Genomic DNA, 22802 nt, shown 5'->3' on the forward strand with positions numbered 1-22802 from the left:
ATAACCATCCATGGGGATCCGACACAACTACAAAGTATTACCCTTGCACCGCCAACTGTAGAAGGTGAAATGGGTCCTTGGGTAAGTTCTCTAAACCCCTGCATGCTAGGGAGAAATGTTCCTTCATTACCCAAGGAACAAATACATTAACTATTTACAACATCCCAATGACAATTGATCAATACATCGTCTATGCCGACATTTGTTGTGCCTAGAATATGCTAGTTTGTTCTTTCAACGCAGATCAGGCCGAAGCCACTACTGCCATAACCTTCTCTGATAAAAATTTGTCCGATCACCTAACTCATAATAGCGCTTTACACATCGTTGTCGATCATAGTGCCAAACATCTCAAAGGGGTAATGGTTGATAATGGAGCCTCCACCAATATTTGCCCTCTTAGTACCCGTATTTGGCTGGTGTATATATTCCCCTATATAAGGAGAGGCCTCCATAGGAACCATAATTGCATATGAGAACTATGATCAACAATCATGATCCTACGCATTGGAGCAGTCATACGAGAGGGTAATTTCATGATCGTTGACTATGAGGCTCCTTTCACTCTGTTGTTAGGATGACCATGGGCTCCATGAGAACTAGGAAATCATTTCAACATTGCACCAAAAAATGAAGATGATAACTCCACATGGGCTAATCACAATCCCAGGAGATATAGCAATGGAAGTGACAATGCAAAAATCCCACATATCTCATATATGTCATATAAATCATGAAGAGAATGACAATGGTCATATAAAGATACCTCATATACGTCATCTAAATCATGGGAGCAGGATCGTGATCAACCGAACTGGAAATTAGACAAGAGAGAGGATAGAGGATTGAGAAGAAGTTACATTGGCTTTACAAAGAGTCATGGGCCGTTCAGTGTAAAGGAGAAGAGAGTCCAACGCACAAGGTTGCTGATATTCAATCTATCATGGAATCTTACATCTTCCTTGATGAAATTAAACATGAAATAAGAGCACCTTGCATGCTTGTGTGCAAGGCATGGGCAACATAACATGGCTTCTCAGTCGAGAAGACAACCCTTACGTGTTGAGAAGAAAAAGGAAAGGTGGAACAAACATCTTCAGCGGGAGAATACATGGCATAGTGCCCAACAAACTGAAGTATGAAAATGTTTGTGAAGTACCTAAATCTGTTATCGCTTTTATATTGTACTTTATAGGTAGAGCTACGTGTGGCTTGATCCCTAAAAAAATTCCAATGTTGTAATGCATCTATGTTAGCTTTCTCTACTATGTAATGTACTAAAAGAGGTACGTGTGCAACTCATTTTCTAAGTGCAGCTGCAAAAAAAATTATACAAAATTTTATTTTTAATATATCAAAACTACGTTGGGCTTGATTCTCCATAAAAAAACTCATCACAAGAAAAATTTCTTCCCCTACCTATGGAGATACGTAGGCAACCTCCGGGTTCAGCCTTTTTTGCATTTGATATTTTTCTTATGGTTTCAGTGCTTAAAAGCAATCAATACATACGAACACCACAAAGAAGAATGATATCTAGGGCATTATAATTTGCAAAAAATGAGGACACATGCCTCTTTATATCTCTTTTCTCTTATTTATTTCTCTAGCAGCAGGAAATGGAAGGATATCACCAAAGTGATTTTGAAAAATGCTTGTGTCTTATCACGAAAAATACACTAGAGTAAAAAACCTTATATGTCATAACGCAACTGCTCCGGATTAAAATCGCATCCGTAAATCGTCTGTATTTTGGGAGGTAATATTTTCACAATCTTAACACAAGCATATATTAAGTAACAAAACTAATTGGGAAAAAAAATACTTTTTGGTTTTAGTTAGGAAACTCTTTAAGGGAGGTATTATATAAGTTTGAGGAATAATATAAGTCTTCTTAATTACTTAGGATCATAAAGTGGTATATTAATATCTATACAAATATATTAAAAGGTGTTCCCTATCAAAGGAACGGTACCACGTGTCACTCTTCTCAAACTTCTTTCTAATACACATGTTTTTTAAGCTCAATAAAAAATATTAACAATGTGTAGTTATTAGGATTCGAACACCTGACCTTTGAAATGAAATGTGAGAATTTAACCACTAATCCATTACAATTTTAATGCTTAATGTTTCAAAGTAAAACATATAAAGTCTTATAATTGTATGTAATTATAAAAACATGTAGATAATCTTTTTGATCTTTCTCTTTTATTAAGTAATAACATTCTTTTACCCAAATTCCATTGAAATTGTTATTTTTATCCTCAATTCCTTAAAGAAAAATTTTAAACAACTTATTATGCCATAATGTCCATTTTCCAATTTCGCACAGACAAAATGTTACGAAAAGCCAATAAAATCAATTATGAAATTTATGAATAATAATATATTTGATAATTGTAACTGATTCGGGGCATCACCCGGGCAAAAATACTAGTTTTAAATTATAAAAAAAAGTGTATAAGTAATAATAAATTATAGTTTAACTACATAAGTGTTTATATACTTGTTGTAGACTTGGCATAATATGCACACTCATTTGAAAATCCACAAAGATGTAAATAATATCAGTAAACATAATTGCTTTAAGCTAACATTTAAGATTCATAAGTGTGAGCTTAGAACTTACCCACATTCAATATACCTAGCTACCTAAAGGCCTGAATATTATTTTGCAAAGACCAATACCGGATCATCACGTACAACGACAGAACGAAGGGTTGCAGGTGTGGTGGCGGTAGAAGGCAGGAGGACCGGTAGACAGGAGGCGACGTTTGCTACAGTAGGCTTCAAGAGGGACGGTGGGCATAAGGCGTGTAGGGGTGGCGATGGTGCGTGGTAGTTCATAGGGGAGGAGAGAGAATGGGGCGAGAGGGGTATGTTGTACGAGCAACGAGAAGGAGGGAGAAGAATGGTGGCTATTGGGCGGTGTTTGGTGTGCTGACGTGGTCGCCGGTAGTGGTCGAGAGGTGGTGCAGTGGGGTTTGTTGTGGTATGCTAGGTAGCTTAGATACGGATACAGGTACGAGGACGAAAAACGGCAAAATCAAAATTTTAAGAAAACGGGTACGACTTGGATTCGATACATATAATTTTTTTTTAATCATCCTTCAAAAATTTCAATCATAATTATAAGTAAATATTAAATAATAATATTATTATTTATGAAGTAGTGCATTCATAAGTTATAATCTTCAAAAAAATAATAAGACTATGGTCGAAATTCTTCATCTCGGCTCAATGCCTTAAGCTTCATCAATGTTCAACACCATAAGTCTGACTTGGTAAGGTCAAATGCTACTTTTACGTTTGTGAATACGAATATGTGAAAGAGCAACATGTTCATGGTTTCTGTAGACAATCGCTAAGTTTGGTTTGGTTTCCTATTTTTTCCCTTGGCATATGTGATTCTTCTGCTTAACGTCTTCTTCATTTTCTGCTAGACAGATATAAAATGTACAAGCTTGTTGGTGAAGAGATTCTTATCTGGCAGTAACTGCATAGAGTTGCATGTCTTAACCCTTTTGCTTCCCAGCATTATTTTATTTATATGGTCTTCTTTGGATATAGTCCAGAATAGTTCTTAATCGCCTATGTCAAATGCTACTTTGTTGAATTTACAAATGAGGATGTCAAACAAAAGGATAAGCCATTATTGCTTGTTTCTCCTAATATGATTTATCTGTGTTATAATTACCATAGTCCTATCGAGTTCATAAGTTTATGCATTCTTGCATATGAGATTATTATTAGTCTTCTTTCTTTACTAAGTACCTTAACCTTTTTATTTCTCCTCTTTTTATGTGAAATAGTCACATCTTGTATCCTCCAATTGAACTAGTAAGTTGCATAATTGAAGATTAGAATGCTCTTGTACTTCAACTGGGATTTGTTTTGGTTGGAACTTTTTCCTTTTAGTTGTTGGAACTTGGAAATGTGTTTTGGAGGTGGAATAATATTAATGGCTTGGAAAGTGATAGTGCTATAACATACACTGTATCCAGCTAAGATTGTATCGTCAAGATTTATTGATCAATTAATTTCCTCTTATTATTATCTCAAGCTTCTTGACCTCTTATTGTATGTAGTATTGAAATGCTTTAAGCTGTTCATAGCTAATTGTTTTATTAAAATCTAACTGCCCAATCCTGACTGGCATAAGTTAAACTATTTCTGAAAGTACCATGGGGAAGTCTACCCTAAGAAGTAATCTGTGGTTGTCTAATGTAATGCATGTCAATTCATATCACTTAAGCGTTCCTATTTTTCTCTTGATTTTCCCGTATCTAATTTCCTTCTAACTTGTACTTTGTTTTCTTAAAAATGTAGGGTAGACTTCCTCATTTAGGTGATAGTGTTGCTGTATATGGATGACTCTATGGTAGTTGCCATCATTGTGGTGTAACACCTAGCTGGAAATGTGTTTTTGAAATAGTATCTTGCGAAGAATTTTGTATTAGATTCTTGTTCATGGTTGATCTTGTTATAGCTTCAATTTGACCGCTAATCCTGCATCTATTATGTTCAGCATGTGGCAGAGTGAGGACAACATTACAATTGTTACCTTGGTGCGCAATTTTAAGTAGCAAGTTTCATTTTACCCTTACCGAGTAAAATTAGATGTAATTTAATTGTTGTATATATCGGTAAAAGAAAGGGAGAGTTCAAATGATTAAGTTATTTCAAATATTCGATGAGTTCGTGATTTGCACATAAAAAATTAAGGTATATAGTGAAAATGAAAATTGAATATTTACATAATTATTGAAAAACATAACTACAGTTAGCATCTTAAAAACCCTATAATTTATATTAGATTGAAGGAGTACCTTGTGAATTACTTCGCCAAAAATAAGGCAGTCATACTAACAAGAATGGTTTTCATCTGAGAACAAAAATATGTTCTCAGGATTCTCGAAATGACATTTTAGAGACAACCTGTCCTCTTTCTTTTTTCGATGGTTTTGCTTTGGTTCTGTATGGGATTGATTTTAACTTCCCCGAATTCTAACGTGCTTTGTTTAATGTCATTGCAGGTCTCTTTTTCAGACGCTTGTATCATGAGTAGCTGCATTAGGCCCTCTGTACAAGGAAAGACAACTTCAGTTGTTCTCCTTCATGGTTTTGATAGGTGACGTATTTTGTGGTGATATGTGCTTGTATTGTGTGCAAAGGACCTTGTGTTTTTATTTTCTACATGGTTCATAAATCTTAGAATGCAGATGTGTCTACCCATTACTTGAAGAAGCTGGCATAGAGAGTTGGGCCGCTGACATTCTTGGTTGGAGTTTTTCTAATTTAGGTATGCTGCCTTGATATACATCACAGAACATTTGTGCCTCTTATTGGTCTCTTTGTTAGATTCATGTTCTCTTCTTTAGCTAACTTGCACCACTGGACCTCAATATGGTCTATCAGAATGGCTTCCATCTTGTGATGTGGCATCTAAGCGTGATCATCTATACCAGGTACTTAAAATCTTAAATCCATGTCTTTTTTCAAATTCATTTTCTACTGCCACTGAATAATATGTCGCGTTTACAAGTATTCATTTGCGTCTTGGTAATCATAGTTTTGGAAATTGTACATCAAGAGACCGATGATACTTGTAGGAACAAGCCGGTCTAGGGGCTGCTGTCGCAGTTGACTTTGTCGTGAACCATCCTGAAGCTGTGAGTTGCCCTCATAAGATCTTCTAAAAATCTAACACGCTAGTCACTTCTATATGTAAAGTCTAAACTCTCTATTGCTCATGTTTTTAGGTTGATAGATTGGTTCTTATAGATGCAAGTGTGTATTCAGAAGGTATAGGTGGACTGGCGTAGCTGTCTGTTATTATTGCTAATGCTGGTGTGTGTGCCATTCTTTGTCATACTCATGTATTCTTGATGGCCTTCAGCATTTGTCGTTTCATTCTCGGGTATTTAACATTTTGAGTTTTTCTTGGAGCAGCTTGCATGCATTATTGAAAAGCATACCACTATGCCTATTTGTGAATAAGTTGGTGTTTAAGAATATAACAGTAAGGACCAGTTTGGATTGGATGAATGTGAGAATCTTTTCATCCTTCTTACAGTTAAGAAGTTTATAGTAAGCAAATGACCTTCATATGATAAGGTGATTATTTTCAATATAAATTTGCAGATAGGTCGATTACATTGTCTATTTCCATCGTGGAGGGGTGCAACTCTTAGTTTCATGGCAAGTGGAGGTTACAAAGTTACTTCTCTAATAAAACAGGTTTGTCGGATATGACTAGACTTAACTTTCATGGTTAAACCTTCCCTGATTTTAAGTTGTCTTGCTTGTCACCACCTATTGAACATACAAAAAGCATTATCTATGGATAGTGTTTCATAAGTCGAATCTAGTAAGAAGTTGAATCCATGAATATGTTTTGCATCAGAACTCCTCATATTATTTAGGAGATGAATGGTCAACATTAAGAAGCTTGAACCTTAAAAGTCAAACACAAGCTTTTATTTTGGAATGGAGAGTAATACTATTGGGGATTAAAAAAAAAAAGAAAACTAGATACCAGCGTAGAGATCTTTGTGTTTTGCTTATAAATCATCCAAACTACTTTTGAAAGACATGTTAGTCCTAATACAATGACTACATTCGTATATTATCTTCTCCAAGAAGTTCATGTAAGATAAACCAATACTTGTGCCTAAAGAAGTAAGCTACTTACACTTGACAGGTCAAACAACGGGCACTTATCATTGGGGGTGAGGATGATCAGATCATTTCCTATAAGCTTGCACATGTAAGTGGCAACTTGCATCTCATTACCTACTTCACTTGTTTTGTTAAAGAAGACTATTAAAAGGTTTTAGTAATAAGTAATGATTCCTCCATCTCAAATGTCAATATCTTAATCTCATCAACTGTCTTAATTCGACTGAATATAGAAATAATTGATCTCATTTTCCCTATGGCAAAAAATCCAAAGGCTGCATAGTGAGTTGCAACATTCCTCTACCTGATACCAGATTGTGGACATATTCCTCATGTAGAAAACCCGTCCACTGTTGCAAACTTGATCCTCAAATTTGTTCAAGATGAGTGCTACTGAATTATAAGGTGTTAGTATGTACCAAACCCAAATGTCAAATACTTCAAGTAGCCAAATTATAGTTGATATTTAGCATGTGCTTTGTTATACTCTTAATATGTAGGGTGAGCTTGCCATGGCATTCGGTGATCTATTGAGGGAAATGTGGTCTTCTGGCGGACAACAATCGCACCACGCCATTTTAAAGGGAAACTTGCTTGCTTTGCTCTCCAATTCAGTGGGTATAATCAGCATGATTCTCAGGTCATTGCTTGTTTTACTACTCATTTATTTTCATACATATTGATCGTGTGTTGATTGAATGAAAATATATAGTCTTAGTGTAGGACTATTGCATGCATATTTTTCAGTTCTTTTATGCTTCCATGCGAGGACACAAGATTACTATGCACTGTACAATGGGCACATCTATAGACAGTCCACACTCCAAAAATATGAAGACATTTATAGACAATCCACACTCCAAAAAATTTTAGTGTTTGTGTTTCTTTGAGCCCATAATTGTATTTCTTATAATTTGCAATTGTTGTTTATTTGTAGTATTTCTTGTATTCAGGAACAAAAATATTAGAAATATAACTTTTTACCTATATATAATTGATTATGTATTAATTTAGTGTAAAAAAAAAAGCAAAATTTTTTTTTTATATTTTTTGGGCCTCAAATGCTCCGATTTTCCTTAAAAATCGGAGCATTTGGAAGCACAAATGCTCAGGTTTATAAGGAAAACCGGAGCATTTGTGTTGCCAAATGCTTCGGTTGCAACCGGAGCATTGTAAGAGTCTCAAATGCTCGTATGGCGTCTGCTATGCGTGCAATACGGAGCATTTGCGGCCTAGAAAATCGGAGCAATTGAGGTTTTTTCTACTAGTGAATATTTTACAACTTCAGCACGTGACTCGTTGGTTTACATACTACTTTCCAACATAATTATAAATAAGTTGTAAAAAAAAAAGGAGTCACAGCTGTACTCCACTATTCCAGTCTCAAACAACCTAAATAAATTTTAAAAAAAAGGAGAACGGAGGTGTAAAAAAAAAAGCGACATTTCTACCGTAAGAAAAGGACTTTCGTTGATGCGAGAAGTATCTAGTGGCTGCAACGAAGGAGCTGCAGGAGGTGGCGCCGGCGATGGTGGACGACTATGTGTAGCTGCGACGAACTTCAGTCGCTAGTCTTTTCTCTGTTCAGGTGAGAGAGTTCGAAAATTTTAAGAAACCCTTGCATCTGATTTTTACAATTTATAGAGTCATGCTATTTATAGAGTCATGCTCTATAATAAGGTGAATTTCACAATTTAAAATTCTCAAACCATGTGAGTCCATGGAATTTAAGAAATCAGATGGCCAAATTCATGGGTTTAGAACAAAATCGATGCGTATAATATGGTTGTAAGAGCAAGTATTCAGTTGTTAGTTTTGTGAAATAGGAGGAGTACAATCATGGTTTCCATGGTAGTTGGTACGTGGGAGAAAGGAGGAGGGAGAGAGAGAAAATGGGTTTATATTTATTTCCTTTTTTCTTTTTATCTGATTTTGAGGCTAATTTTCAGCACTTGGTTAAGAATGGTTTGGGCTCAAAGCTTGAACATCTGGACTACTATTGAGCCAAAGTTGAAAATCAAAAACTTTATAAACTTTGCTTTCATAAAGGAAATATTAGAGGCTTATTTATAAATAAATTTCATCATCAATAAATCATTTATATGACTAATCGTTCCTTTTTAAAAAACATACTTGGAAATTTACGTAAAAATATGCCACTTTATGATTTCATAAAACAGTAAGGTCACTTTTTAGTTAATAAACAAAACTAGTAATAAATAAAATAAGTTAAAAAGTCCATGGTACTACACATATGCCAGGAAAAGTGTGGATTGTTGATACTTTCCAAGACTATCTATACCCTTAAAGTCCATGCGTTTGCCCTAGATGTAAGATAGTTGGGCATGACCTGAATCAATGTCCAAAAAGGAGTTTCTAGCAGACGTTAGGGGAAGAAGGAAGTAAGGTGTCTAGGGCAACCACTGGGAGGGTCCAAGAGGAAGAAGGATGGGCCTAGGTCAAGGGTAGGAGGAAACCCAGAGATAAAAGTCTAGTGGGCCCCTAGGAGAAGGAAAAAAGTATGAGAAGGTGTAATGGACCCTAAAAAAGGGGATGTTAATCTGGCTCAAAAGGCGGTTGATAAGACTAATGGGCCGACATTATGTAAAGTCAATCCCTCCAAAAATATGGGTGGGCCAATGGAAGAAAAATCTAAGTTTCTGGATCAAAATCAGTTTGGTGCACTCCAAGATTTAGAATGTACAATTTCTCTCTCCTCTATCCCCTCTCACCAAACGAAACATAGCCTCAATCCATCCCATCCCTGCTCCCCCTCACCTGTTCACGCCACCCCTTTGTTGATCACGGATGAACATTCTAATAAACCCAAATATTTAAATATCACACCCCCACTCTCATTTCCCCCCAAAAAAACTAGTCCACTCTCTCTTAAACTCTCAGCTCGAAACTCATAAAAAATTTCTCACAAAAAGCCACAATCCAAAGATGATAATGCCCAGAGACCCGGAGTACCTAGACCTACCCAGATGTTTCTCCCCACCTCCACTAGATTCCCCACCCCTTCGTCGTTGGAACGACATGTCATGATTGTCATTTCGCTAGAAACCGGTGGTTTTTAACATGTTTATACAACCACTGAAATTGGAGTTGACCTCGTGGGACACAGAGTATTACATTTCAGATTCCCTCGAGGAACCCAACAAGTTCCACATGGAAATAACATTCAAGGAGGTGAAGGAGCTTAGAGCCAACCCTTTTATCTCTACCCAAAAAGAGCCGATCACCTCATGATGTATGAAGACTCCCATTTTCGCCCAACACATGTGCCTCAAATGATGGAAGCTGCCCACCTCCCCCACTAATGAAGATAATTTTGTCATGGTTCCTCAACAAAGAGGTAGGAGTTGAGAGCGAAGAACATCAACTCCTCGCAACATTGGGACCATGGGTGGACCTCATTCCTTTGCTCCCGATGACTCGAACCATAGTTGTAGTCAAAAATAGGGATGCTTGAATGGTTTTCATGAGCAACTGATATGAATGCACAACTAGGATTGTTGAACACTCAAGAACTTCGAACAAACACAAGGAATTTCGGATATGAAAACTAAAATAAACACTCCTGAATATTTTAGTTAACTCTTAACCTCACGCAAACCACTCCTGGAATTAAGTAGATTAAACACTAGTAAATTAACAATCCTGAAAATTAAGTAGTGGTCGAAAATAATTGCAAGTCACTATTAAAATCAATAACAAAGTTTTTGTCTAAAACATTTATGCTCTTGTAATGTAGCATGACATGTTTATTTATAATGACAAGAATCAACTTGCCCTCCAATCAACCTAGCCATTCGGCCACCATAGAGTAATTTAGGAAACTATTCTTCCTTGATTCTAGCCTAGAATCTAGCTAGAACTTAAGGAAACAAAAGCTTAAGGAAAGATAGCAAATCTTTCCTTAATTACATGGATTTCACACGCCTAACTAGTCATCCAAGTTAAGGCACCTCTTTCCTAAAATACAACCATGATATTAAGACTAAATGATCCGAAATCAACATAATATTTTTGGACTTATTGAAGTTTTAAACAACTCAACTACTTTAACTAACATTTTAAGTAATAATGACACTAATTTAAAATGCTAACTAGCTTCTTCTTCGAGCCAAGTATCACATGACACAAATGCATTGTTATAGGTCTTCAAAATGAACCCCATGTGTTCCATAAGAAGTGAGATTGGCTCTACTTGACTTGATGTCTTTGGATCCGCGTCAGCAACACCAGTGCCATGATGATGGCATGTCTTTACCTACCACTAAAAGAAATGGGAATGTCGGCATCCTAGGGTGAGGTAAATGGCAGAAAAAAAACCCTCGCGAAGTTGAGGTAGTCTTGTCGCCACATCAAAGGAGGTGAGCATGACCTCAAACCGAATCGAAGTCGATCCACGGGTCATAGGAAACAAGGACGTCTTTAAGATGTTGTTTGGAAAAACACCACTTCACAAGGGGATGACAGTGCTTGATTGTAATGTTAGAGGGTTCGGTCTCCCCTCTTTTAAGCCTAAATTTAGGCTTCTCATGCAACAAAATTACCCATCATTGGTGTTGTTGGCCGAGACTTGAGTTGGTAGGGAAAAAACTAACAAAATCTTTAGTGATCTTGGCTTTGATTCTTGACACTTGCTTAAACTAGTGGGTTTTATGGGCGGTATCCTTCTTCTATGGAAATCCCATGTTCTTGAGTTCCATGTCATCGGAGAAGGAACTCAGGGAGTTTACGGCGTGGTTGAGGTAGCCTCTTCTAAAACCTCGTTTACTTTTTCTGCTATCTATCCAAGTACTAAATTTCATGCTCTAAAATTGTTGCGGGAAGATCTTGAGAACTTTGCATGTGATTTAATAAACCATGGTTGGTAGTAGGAAATTTTAATGAAATTGTCAGCCCGGGAGAAAAACTTTGGGAGTGTCCGGCTGTCAAAAAACTAATAGATCTTTTCACTAATACTATGAATAATTGTAATTTATTGGACTTAGGATTTATGGGCCGAAGTACACGTGGAACAATAAAAGGAAGCGTCAACCAATTTATGAAAGGCTTGATAAGCTAAGGGATCGGTCAACTCTAAATAGTTTCATCTTTTTCCTGAAACAAATATTTGGCACCTTCCTCGCATATAATTTGATGATTGTACAATTCATTCGTTTTCATAATACCCCATTTCTTAGCGGGAAAAAATTTACGTTTTGAACCTGTGTGGCTTTTGGATGATAGGTTTAGGCAAGAGGTTAGTAATTCTTGGCCGGTTCAAGCTGAGGATGTTAAGGAGAGTCTTCTAGTCCTCAGAGCTAATCTTATCACGTGGAATAAAAATGTCTTTGGGAATGTTATAGGAGGAATATTTAGCTAGGATAAAGGGGGTTCAAGAGTACTTGCAATCTAAGCTTCTGTCCAGGTTTCACTAACGCCTTGAATTAGCGCTTGAAAAAGAACTTCTCAATGTCCTAGACCAAGAAGAGATCTTCAGGAAATCTAAAAGTAGGCCGGAGAGGATTGGTGAGGGTGAAATAAATACGAGTTTCTTCCATATGATTGTAGTTATTAAGAGGAATGCTTCTAGGATTAATAACCTGAGGGACGAGGTGGCGAATGAGGTTACGGATCAGGATAAAATTCACAACCTTATCCTTTATACAAGGATATTTATACATTGGAGCAGATGGTGTACCCAAGGAGAAATAGTTTGTCTCTAGGAGATGTTAGTGTTGGAAATATCCCATCTCCAAGGGAGATTAGAAAAGCTATATTTAGCATGAAACCGCTTAAAACCCCTAGCCTTAATGGGTATCACCCTATTTTCTTTTAGAAGACCTTGGATGTCTTTGGGGAGGAGGTCTGTTCTAGCTTTCAACAATTGTTTCAGTTAGGTCGGGTCCCCGAGGAGCTATGTTAGGTGTTAATCTGCCTTATCCCAAATGAACCCTCTCCAGAAATGGTTAAGTAGTTTCGCCCTATTACTCTTTGTTACACGCTGTATAAATTGGTCATAAAATTCCTTGTTACTCGATTGAAACTAATCATTCCCTCTTGTATATCTCACAACCAAGATAGTTTCATTAAGGGGAGGGTCCCTGATGTCAACCTTTTGCTGGTGTCGGAGGTCCTCCACTCTATGCATAAAAAGAAGGGGAAGTAGGGTTAGTTTGCGTTTAAGATTGACCTTGAAAAAGCTTATGATAGGGTAGAGTGGGCTATCATTAGGGAGTGCCTCCAAAACAACAACCTTGATGAGGCGTCCATCCAGATCAGTATGACTGTGTCTTTGAAGCCTCGTCTTCTGTCCTCATTAATGGGAGAAGATCGGATAGTTTCTAGCATATGCGAGCTCAGAAAAGGCGACCCTATGCCTCCCTATATATTTAACATCTTTCTTGAGGCCTTCACTGGTATGATTAATGAGGCCTCTGATAAGGGGGGGGTGGACTTCGTTTGGGGTACGGAGGAAGTGTGTGCCTGTTTCTCATCTTCTTTTTGATGATGATATCCTGTTATTTAGTAGGGTAGATGACTCTACAACATTCTCGGTCCGGAATGTGTTGGAAAATTTCTGTAAAATGTCAGTGAAAAGGATAAATAACGCTAAAAGCTAAACTTGTTTTCTGCCCTAATAGTAGAGAAGACCTCAAGGAGTTATTCTCTGACACCATTTGGGTCGAGGAGAATAAAAACCTTGGCATGTACTTTGGTCTCCCTATTTCCCATAAACGCCCTACTAGGGCCCAGGTTCAATTTGTAGTTTATAAAGTCGGAGGGCGTCTTTCAAATCGAAAAGCGAAATTCTTGTCGAAGGTTGGGGTTTGTGTTTGATCTCTTCCACCTTACCACAATCCCTGCACGTTGTATGCAAGTGTCAATCCTTCATGCGAGAACCCACAAGGACCTCGACAATATTTGTAATCACTAGTGGAAAAAACGGAAGGGATGCGGTCAAAAAAGCCCTAAGGGGTGCGTTTTTGGCCAGGCTGCGTTTTTAAACCGCAGCCCTTCAAAATGAAGGGCTGCGGTTGAGGCATAAAAACGCAGCCCTTCCATATTGGAAGGGCTGCAGTTTTGTGCCTAAAACGCAGCCCTTCTTTGTACAAAGGGTTGCGGTTTTGGCACAAAACCGCAGCCCTTTCGACCCATAAAAAATAAAAAAAATGTTTTTTTTTGGATTTTTTTACTCGTAAATATATCAAGAAATTTACAACAGGGAAAATCAACAAGAACAGTCGAAATTTATAGATCTAAAAATGAAAAAAAAAAAAAGAAAATGAAAAAAAGGAACGAAATGAAAAAAAAGAACGAAAATGAAAAAATGAACGAAAATGAAAAAAAAATGGAATGAAAATGAAAAAAAAGGAACGAAAATGAAAATTAAACAAAGCTCAAACTTAAACCTAGATCTGAAAAAAAAAACTCAAAAATTACAATCGACATCCAAAAACTCAAACCCCATTGTTCTTTTATGGCTAAACTCGACTTGTTGGTGGCTGGACTAGTGTTTGACATTTGGTGGTGTCGTGCGTTGGTGGTTGGCGTCGAGGCCGTGGTTGTAGTGGTTGAAGATGAGCGGAAAAAACGTGGTTGTTGATAACGACGAAGCCGATGGTTGTTGACGAGAGTGAATTGAAGCCGGTGATCATTGACGATGACGAATTGAAGCCGGTGGTGTTAGTATGAGGAACAAGGGTGAGAGAGAAGGTTACAGTGGTGGTTGGTTGTGAGGAACGACGAGACAATGGCTGAAACGAGGGTGAGAGAGAAGAAGAGGGGTTTGTTGAGGAGAAAGATTAAAAGGGGGATGCCATCGTGGGTGGTGGAGCGAACAGGGAGGACAGAGGATGAAAGGGGTGAGAGAGTCGCTGATTTTAGGGTTAATGAAAGAGGGGAAACCCTCGTTGTGAGAAGGATGAACGAACTGTTGTTGTCGTGTTGTTGTGGACATGAGAGAGAAGGAGGAGAAGGGAGGAGGGTAAGAGAGAAGGAGGATGTGGACATGAGAGAGGAGAGAGAATTAGGGAGAGGAAATTGCATTGTGAGAACCCTAGCTAGCCCACTTAACATTACTTATAAGGCTGCAGTTTTTTTAAAAACGCAGCCCTTTTAACTAAAAGGGCTGCGGTTTTTGCATTGATCGCAGCCCTTAAATGCAGCCCTTGCGATTTTTTCCACTAGTGAATAACTTCCTCTAGGGCGAAGGGGGGGGGGGGTGTAAGAAATTGCATCTCATTAATCGTCAAATTAATTTCCTTCCAAAACATTAAGGGGGTTTAGGAATTTGTTGCCAAACCTTGATGAACAAGCTGCCTAAGTTGGGATGGAAATTATCCTAAGATAAGCTTAATCTTTCCCAAGAATGTATCCATTCAACATACATCCACAAAAATCACGCTACAAAGTTAAAAAATGGCTTAATGGTTTGGAAAAATATTGGGAGAAGGTGGGACCTACTTCGTCAAAATAGCTCATGGAGTCTAGGTAATGGAAAACTCATAAGTTTTTGGTATGATGACTAGCTTGAGATTGGGCCGATTCGCAATTAGATCCAAGGCCAACCTTTTCTTGAGGAGGCGGATAGAAAAATCGCGAGTCTAGTTGTAGGGGACCAGTGGAATATGGCTAGTCTATCTGTTACACTACCCCAGGTCATCCAGGACCACATTCTCAGTACCCCTCCTCCAAGCAAGACGTTAGAGGAGGACATATTTGTTTCAAAATTTGTTATCCCCAGAGGGTTCACTCTTTCTCTTTCCTATCAATCTCTTCTCATGGAGGCTCCATTAAATGATGTCATGTCGTGGATTTAGAAAGGGAAAGTGTACATAAAAATTAAATTTTTAATGTGGCTTTTGTGGCATGATAGGATTCCATATAGGGCGCTTTTGGAAATTGTTCAGGATTTGGGGTGTCTAAGATGTAAACTTGTATGGAAACCTGCACTCACATTATTAGGCAATGTTGTAAGAGTCAGGGTGTATGGACGAGCATGATATTCCTTAAAATAGAAATGTCTAGTTTTACAGCTTGGCTTAAGAATCACATGTTTATTAATGATGAGCTTAAAGGTCTTCCTTGGAGTACCGTGTTCCCTTATCTTTGTCAGGAGATTCGGAAGGATAAAAATAACCGTGTTTTTCAAAATATTGGCCCTTCCCCTACTTCATGTCTCATATCCTAAGCCATGGGTTGTGCAAGATATTTTCTTTTAGCATGTTCAAAAATTCTTCCCAAATCGCCTATGGGCCTTCCCTAGTTTACTCATCCTCCCGATTGCCTTATGTTTCATGTTGATGCTTTTTTTATTAGCTCATATGAAGCTGCATATATTGGTGGAGTTGTGAATCACAACAGTAGTCAGTGGCATATGGGTTTCGAAAAGAGTATATATATAAATGTGCACTCACAGCGGAATTCCTAGCGATCCTGGCAGCTATGTCCTTAGTTGAAACACATCAGCTAGGGCGATCCATCATATACTTAGATTGCCTGAATGTAGCAGGACTTATTCTAAATTTGGAACATGCTAACAAATACTCTAATGTAACTAATGCTTGCAGGCGGTGGCACATGATGTTCCCAGAGATTCCGATTCGGCACTGTGACGGAAAGTTCAATTGTGCGGCGGATAGTTTAACAAAGGCTTGTAGGTCCATGGATGAGGACTGTGTTGTAACCAGGAATTTCCCCACCCCCAGTTGTTGTTTGGAACATTTAACCTCATTATAATATTTTAAACTTTAGTATGTAAACCTTGGCTACTTTGTTTACCAAAATAAAAGTGTTTGTTTCTACAATTGATTTTTCAGGAGCTGTTATAAGAATCTAACAATGGGTTAATAGGGTGGTGGATCTAGAAATTTTTCATTGGATGGGCTAGACTAGATATTTTTAATACTTAGTTTCTCCATCTGATATATAGGGACAAGACTACACGGGAATGCCTCCTTACACGAGAAATGAATTTTTTTAGTTATACTTCGAAAAAACTTCGAGCCTAAAAAGATAATTTTTTTCCCTAATATTCTTGTTTTTAAGGAAAAATTATTTTTGATAAGTTAACATTTGCGCATTCTTCTTAAAATAAGTCAACCTTTTGATTAACTATAAATAAGTTAACCTTGTCTATACTTTTGTTATAAATGAGTTGAATCACAATGTTATCCTATTAAAATGTGACACATATCATAATTTCAATGTCATTAACTTGTTTAGAGCAAAAGTAGATACAAAGTTAACTTATTCTAAGATAATCAAAAGATTGACTTATTTTAAGAAGATCAACCAAAGGTTTACTTATTTAAAATAATTTTTCCTTTTTTAATAACATCACTTTTTCATTAGAGTTAGGGCATGTTCTCCCCAACTTATTTTCAGTTCAGTTCAGTTCAGTTCAATTCAGTTCAGTTCAGTTCAATTCAATTCAGTTCAGTTCAATTCAGTTGAGTTCAGCTCTAGATAATATTTTCTCTCACATATCACTATTCATTTCAGTTCTGTTCAGTCCAATTCAGTTCAGCTCAATCCAGTTCAGTTCAATTCAGTTCAGTTCAGTTGTTTTATGTCGAAGAGAACATACCCTTATATCACTTGTTTATTAGAGTTATAATGCGTAAAATTCATTCTCATTTCTCATGTAAGTATGTATTCTCATATTCATACACACACACATGTTAGTCTTATATGCATACTATGCGTGCGAAATCATTAACAAAAGAAATTAATTAGCACCATGATTATATATTAAATGTTTTAATTAATTTTGGTAATTAAGGGTATTGATTATTTTTAGTAACTTGGGGGATAGTGTGATATTTTTTTAGAAAAAAGTTTCATAAAGTTGAGTTTGTGTTTTTGAGGATATGTTTAGAACTTTGTATGAACATCAACTTATGAAGAGTTTTCATATATATAATTGAGATATTTTTTCATACTACTAATATATAAAATAATCATCTTATAATACCTATTTCATTATCTAATGATGAGTAAATTTTTTAGATTTTTCAATACATTGATTGGCTTTAATATTAATAGATAACTCTCTTAAAAAAATTTATCAATAGATAACTCTTCCTAATAATAACCATTTTTTTAACTCATTACTAAAAGCATAACTCAATTTCTTGAATCTATAATAAACCCTCAAATATGATCTCTTTCTTTTTATCCCCGTCTAAGAGCAACTCCAATGTGCAAAAAAAGGACTTGCTAGCAATTTTGCAAAATACTTAGCTAGTTGCTTAACCATTGGAGCACAAAATGGAATTTTGCTTTTCTAGACAAATTGGCTCTATAGAGCAAATTGGCTTAGCGAAAGTGTTGGGTCCCACCCAACAAATAGCTTCTCAATAAGTAATATTTTATATATTAAAAAAAGGAAAAAGTGATTGTGGGACCTACCTAAGCAACATAATAGTTTAGGTAAACCACTAAAGAGAAGTTGGATAAAGATAGAATTAGCTAAGGAAAATGATGTAGCATCTTTAGCCAAATATTGTTTTAGCTAACCATTGAAGTTGCTCTAAGCCTCCACCTCCAAAACTCTAAAGCCACCTCATTTCGTCTCTCCACCAACACCACAAAAGCTTGGCTTTTCCTCGCTCCACCATCATCGGCGCATCAACCGCCACACCTCCCTACTCCACCGCTAAAAATCATCTCCGAGCTTATCTCTAAAGTTTCTTGAATTCCCATGACAACAACTTTCCAGCACCTCCCCCCACCATATTCACTTTCCTCTCTACCATCAATGTCCAAAATTAGTTTCTCATAAAATATATTTAAGGTTGTAGCATATTCACAGATGATGATAGCTTAGACTAAACTGCCAATCAACATTTATCACAACTACTAATTCAGAGAAGAGAGAAAGAAGATTTAGAAAAAGAGGCAGAAGAAGATAAGAAATGATGTAACTCCCAAAAAAAGAATATTAGAAAAAAAAATTCAAAAATTCAATCAATCATTATCAAGTACTTGATAATGGTTGAATTGAACGATCGAGGAGCACCCAAGATTTAGAAATGATATAACTCCAAAAAAAAAAAGAATATTAAAAAAAAAATTCAAAAATTTTATTTTTTTTGTTGGGTTCAAAATTTTTTAGGGGATATAAGTCTAATGAACAAGTGTTGTAACTCTAATCCAATTGTATGGTTGATATTAATTCTCTATTCTCATGTGAGGAGCATTCTCATGTGATCTTGCCCCTATATATATAGAAGTGAGCTCATATGAGAATGCATACTTACATGAGAAATGAGAATGAATTTTACGCGCTATAACTCTTATGAATAAGTTATGTAACTATGATGAAAAAATGATGTAACTCCAAAAAAAATAAAAATTACTAGAAAAAAAAAATTCACAAGTTTTTTTTTTTTTTTTTTTTTGGGTTCAAAATTTTTCAGGGGATATAACTCTAATGAACAAGTGTTGTAACTCTAATCCAATCGTGTGATTGAGATTCACTCTCATTTCTCATGTGATCTTGCCCCTATATATAGAAGTGAGCTCATATGAGAATGCATACTTACATGAGAAATGAGAATGAATTTTACGCGCTATAACTCTTATGAATAAGTGATGTAACTTTGATGAAAAAATGATGTAACTCAAAAAAAAAATAAAAAGAATATTAGAAAAAAAAATTCAAAAATTTTGTTTTTTTTTTTGGGTTCAAATTTTTTTAGGGGATATAACTCTAATGAACAAGTGTTGTAACTCTAATCCAATCGTGTGGTTGAGATTCATTCTCATTTCTCAAGTAAGGAGCATTCTCATGTGATCTAGCCCCTATATATATGTGTATGTATATATATATGTAGAGTCGGGATCCCGTGAAAATGAAGAATTACATGAGAATAGATTAATATGTGTGAGTAAATCACAACCATTAGATCATAAAAATCTAAGGGCTACGATTTTCCCATGCTCGAATAACCAAACCCATAACTTTTCGCAATATTGATAATTTCAAGCGTGAAAAACAACAGCTAAATGGGGAAAATCGAAAACCCATTTCTCTCTTCATCGATCGATTGTTTTCGAGCAAAAATCTGAACTTTTCTCTCTTCATTGATTGATTCATCCATCAAAAGTTTGTTCAATTCATCAAATTTTGGTTCTGCTCATCGTTCAATTCATCAAATATGGGTGCTCCTCGATCGTTCAATTCAATCATTATCAAGTACGAAATTTTGATTGCTTTAAATCTATTTTCTAAGTTTGTCGTTCTTAATATTATGCTCTTCTTGTTAAATTAGCTCTTTGATAAAAATTTTTATTAATTAGTAACAATGAAATTTGTTGTTCTTGATATTCTGTCATGGCTAAACGTGGCACTTATGTTGCCATCACTTACAAGTCCTGTGTTGCTACTCTCTTTCTCATAGGGTGTATTTTGTTGCTCTATGTGTATAGTTTCGACAAGAAAATAGAAATTGGAAAAAATACTAGAATGAGCAAGTTGAATTGCAGAAATTTTGGTCTCCTTTCGTTCAACATTGTTATCGGCGACACATCTCACTTGAAATCTACTCTTTGCTTACTTGCTTAGTTGCAGAAATTAACAACCTTGCCTTGCTTTCTTTGAATGTAAAGATCATTTTTTTTCTTTTTCTTTTTGTGGGTTTGTTTCTTTGTGATTCGAGTATCTGAGTAGAAGTTATATTCTCAGAAAGTTGTAGTTTATTTTGATTCTTGGGTTCTAAATTGGGTTTTTATTGTATTTTGTGTGAGCGAAAATGGTGGAGGGGAAATACTATGATGATTTATGATTATTTTAGTTTGCCCGATATTATGTGCTATTCTTTTTAAATGCATAAAATTTGTATGTTTTGCTTATGATTTCTGGGGATTTTTTATTTTATTTGCAACCTAAGACCAATCATACAACTAAATCCATATAAACTAATTCTTAAATTTAAGATTGGGACATACTTTTCATGCATCTCTTTTATGCAAGCATTATGCACATTTACCAACTCCTTTATCCTCTCTTTATCAAAATAATCATTTGTGTTAACAAAGCTACTTTGATTCCCTTTTTTTTTTTTTTTTTTTTATTAAAAACATGTTCATCATATATTTACTACATGTACATTAAGGCTACACTAAAAGTACATTAAATCTCAAGGACATTATTAAGTACAAGTTGGGAATTTATGTTAGATAGAAGGAAATAAGTTGAATAAGGAAAGAATATAAGAGAAAGAAAATCTTATAGAGGTGTAGGAAGAGAGGTGCAATGGAAAGTTTAGAAGAGTTAGTAGTTTAGAAGAGTAGTACTACAAAGGAGGTAATAATCATGAGGGTCTCTTTAAGATAGAAGAAAATTAAAGGTTGAGAAGGCTAGCTAGCTTAATGTGCTTTGGCCTCTAGTCTAACACCTTTTGATGTATGATGCATGTTTAGTGTTTGCTTTCTAGCCTTTGGTGTACCAATGCAACTCATGCACATTATATCTTTGCCATATATACATCATTAGAGACCTACAAGTACATTAAATCTCTTATGAATATAGAAGTTGGATATTTGTCAATATTTTACACAAACATGAACTGTTATCTATGCATATCTAATTTATTCTTGTGATTCTTTCAGTTAACTTGTTTATTGTGTCTTTCAACTAAAATTATTGTATTCTCCAGAAGATTTCATGGAAATTAAACCTACTATGGAAGACCATAATCAACATACTCCAATAATACAAGTAGCAGATGAATGATTGGCTTTCTTCGATGTGATAATAAGAATCTTAATCATAAATGTTTATCAAATTTCAAACCAAAGATTTCTCGTATGTGATAGGGTGTGACTTTGTGATGACTATCGTGCTAGTTTAGTATTCAAATAGTTGGTACTATTAGCTAATACACGACTTTCAAAACTTTCATTAATGTAAAAAATGGTAATATGATATAATGAGTTTGAAGAATTAATTGGTTAAATACTATTTCATGTAATCATGATGAATTAGTTGGTTCAATACTATTTCATGTGGTTAAAATTCTGTTTTGTTATATTTTTGTGCATACATAATACGTAAGATGAAGCTATTGTATGCATTGTCTATTGAGCGCATAAGATAAAGTTCTTGTATGTATTATTTTCTATTGTTTTGCATAAGTTAAGCTTAATTCATATATGATATATATGCTTACCTTTCCAGCTCAAACAAATACTTCCAGTACAACTACATGGGTTACTCCTAGAGCACGCCCTTTCGTTACCCCGGGAGGAACAAGGGAGTGGATGCCTTTGTGCTCTAATGAGTTAACACCTATGTTAGGGATGACATTTGATAGTTTGGAAGAAGGGATTAAATTCTATGATGCTTATGCCCTACATTGTGGGTTCAGCAGTCGAAAGTCGACGACTAACAAGAACAAGAGTGGTGTTGTTGCAATAAAATATTGCATATACAATACGACAGGTTTTAAAGAGAAGCGTAAGGCAAACATTGAGGATAAGCCCAAACAAAAGGAAGATGAAAAAGCAGCTACTAGGAGGTTGGTGACATGAGTAGGGTGTGAATCTCAGTTAGTTCTCAAGCTTCGGGAAGAAGGCAGATCTTTTGTGAAAAACTTTTATGACACTCTTTTTACACCCAAGTTGTAGAAAATTTCATAAGCAAGGTAGAAAAGTGACAATTTTGCATAAGAAGTTCATAGTTGATAATTCAAAATTGAATATTGGGCCCACAAAAAGTTTCAGAATCTTAAAAGAGAATGTTGGTGGATATGACAATATCAGAGCTTCAAAGCAAGATTTCAAGAATTCCTCAAGAGGTCTAAAAGCATATATTGATGGCTCTGATACTTAAATGTTTGTGGACAACTTTAAAATGAAAAATTTATTTTGGGTTGTTCTTTTATGACTTTGAGGTAGATGATGAACAATTTCTTACTAAGGCTTTTTGGGTGGATCACATTTGTAGGAAAAACTATGATTTGTTTGGGGATATGGTCTCCTTTAATACCATGTACGAGACTAATCAGTACAATATAGTCTTTGGGCCATTTACTGGTGTTGATCACCATAAAAGATGTATCACATTTGGTGCCGGTTTTATTGCCAAGGAAGACATAAGCTGCTTTGAGTGGTTG

At 35.8% G+C, this 22802-nt stretch overlaps 1 protein-coding gene across 4 annotated transcripts; it reads left to right on the forward strand.

Moving 5' to 3' along the window:
• The first annotated feature begins 3707 nt into the window (after positions 1-3707).
• Positions 3708-21431, forward strand: LOC104907791 (alpha/beta hydrolase domain-containing protein VTE7-like). 4 transcript variants are annotated; one of them, XM_048643016.2, is made up of 7 exons: positions 3708-5134; positions 5226-5305; positions 5422-5471; positions 6148-6243; positions 6707-6772; positions 7185-7324; positions 21345-21431. In XM_048643016.2, exons 1-7 carry the CDS (start codon positions 4962-4964, stop codon positions 21361-21363), a joined length of 624 nt encoding a protein of 207 aa, XP_048498973.2. In that variant the 5' UTR covers positions 3708-4961; the 3' UTR covers positions 21364-21431. The 4 variants fall into 4 exon arrangements, 3 of the variants coding, with proteins under 3 accessions (XP_048498973.2, XP_057250242.1, XP_048498975.2); XM_057394259.1 differs by lacking the exon at positions 21345-21431 and adding an exon at positions 16251-16480 and having other exon boundaries at positions 5219-5305; XM_048643018.2 differs by lacking the exon at positions 21345-21431 and adding an exon at positions 16251-16480.
• Positions 21432-22802: the final 1371 nt, after the last annotated feature.

The sequence above is a fragment of the Beta vulgaris genome, chromosome 4 (genome assembly GCF_026745355.1).
Source record: "Beta vulgaris subsp. vulgaris cultivar EL10 chromosome 4, EL10.2, whole genome shotgun sequence".
In the NCBI taxonomy this organism is placed as follows: domain Eukaryota; kingdom Viridiplantae; phylum Streptophyta; class Magnoliopsida; order Caryophyllales; family Amaranthaceae; genus Beta; species Beta vulgaris.

Bases quoted from the DNA above. Each gene is read 5' to 3' on its own strand.
- LOC104907791 (XM_048643018.2), top strand. From the start codon at position 4,962: ATGGTTTTGCTTTGGTTCTGTATGGGATTGATTTTAACTTCCCCGAAT. The intron at 5,472-6,147 runs GTACTTAAAATC...ATAAATTTGCAG, and splicing joins AGCGTGATCATCTATACCAG to ATAGGTCGATTACATTGTCT. The intron at 6,244-6,706 runs GTTTGTCGGATA...TACACTTGACAG, and splicing joins TTACTTCTCTAATAAAACAG to GTCAAACAACGGGCACTTAT.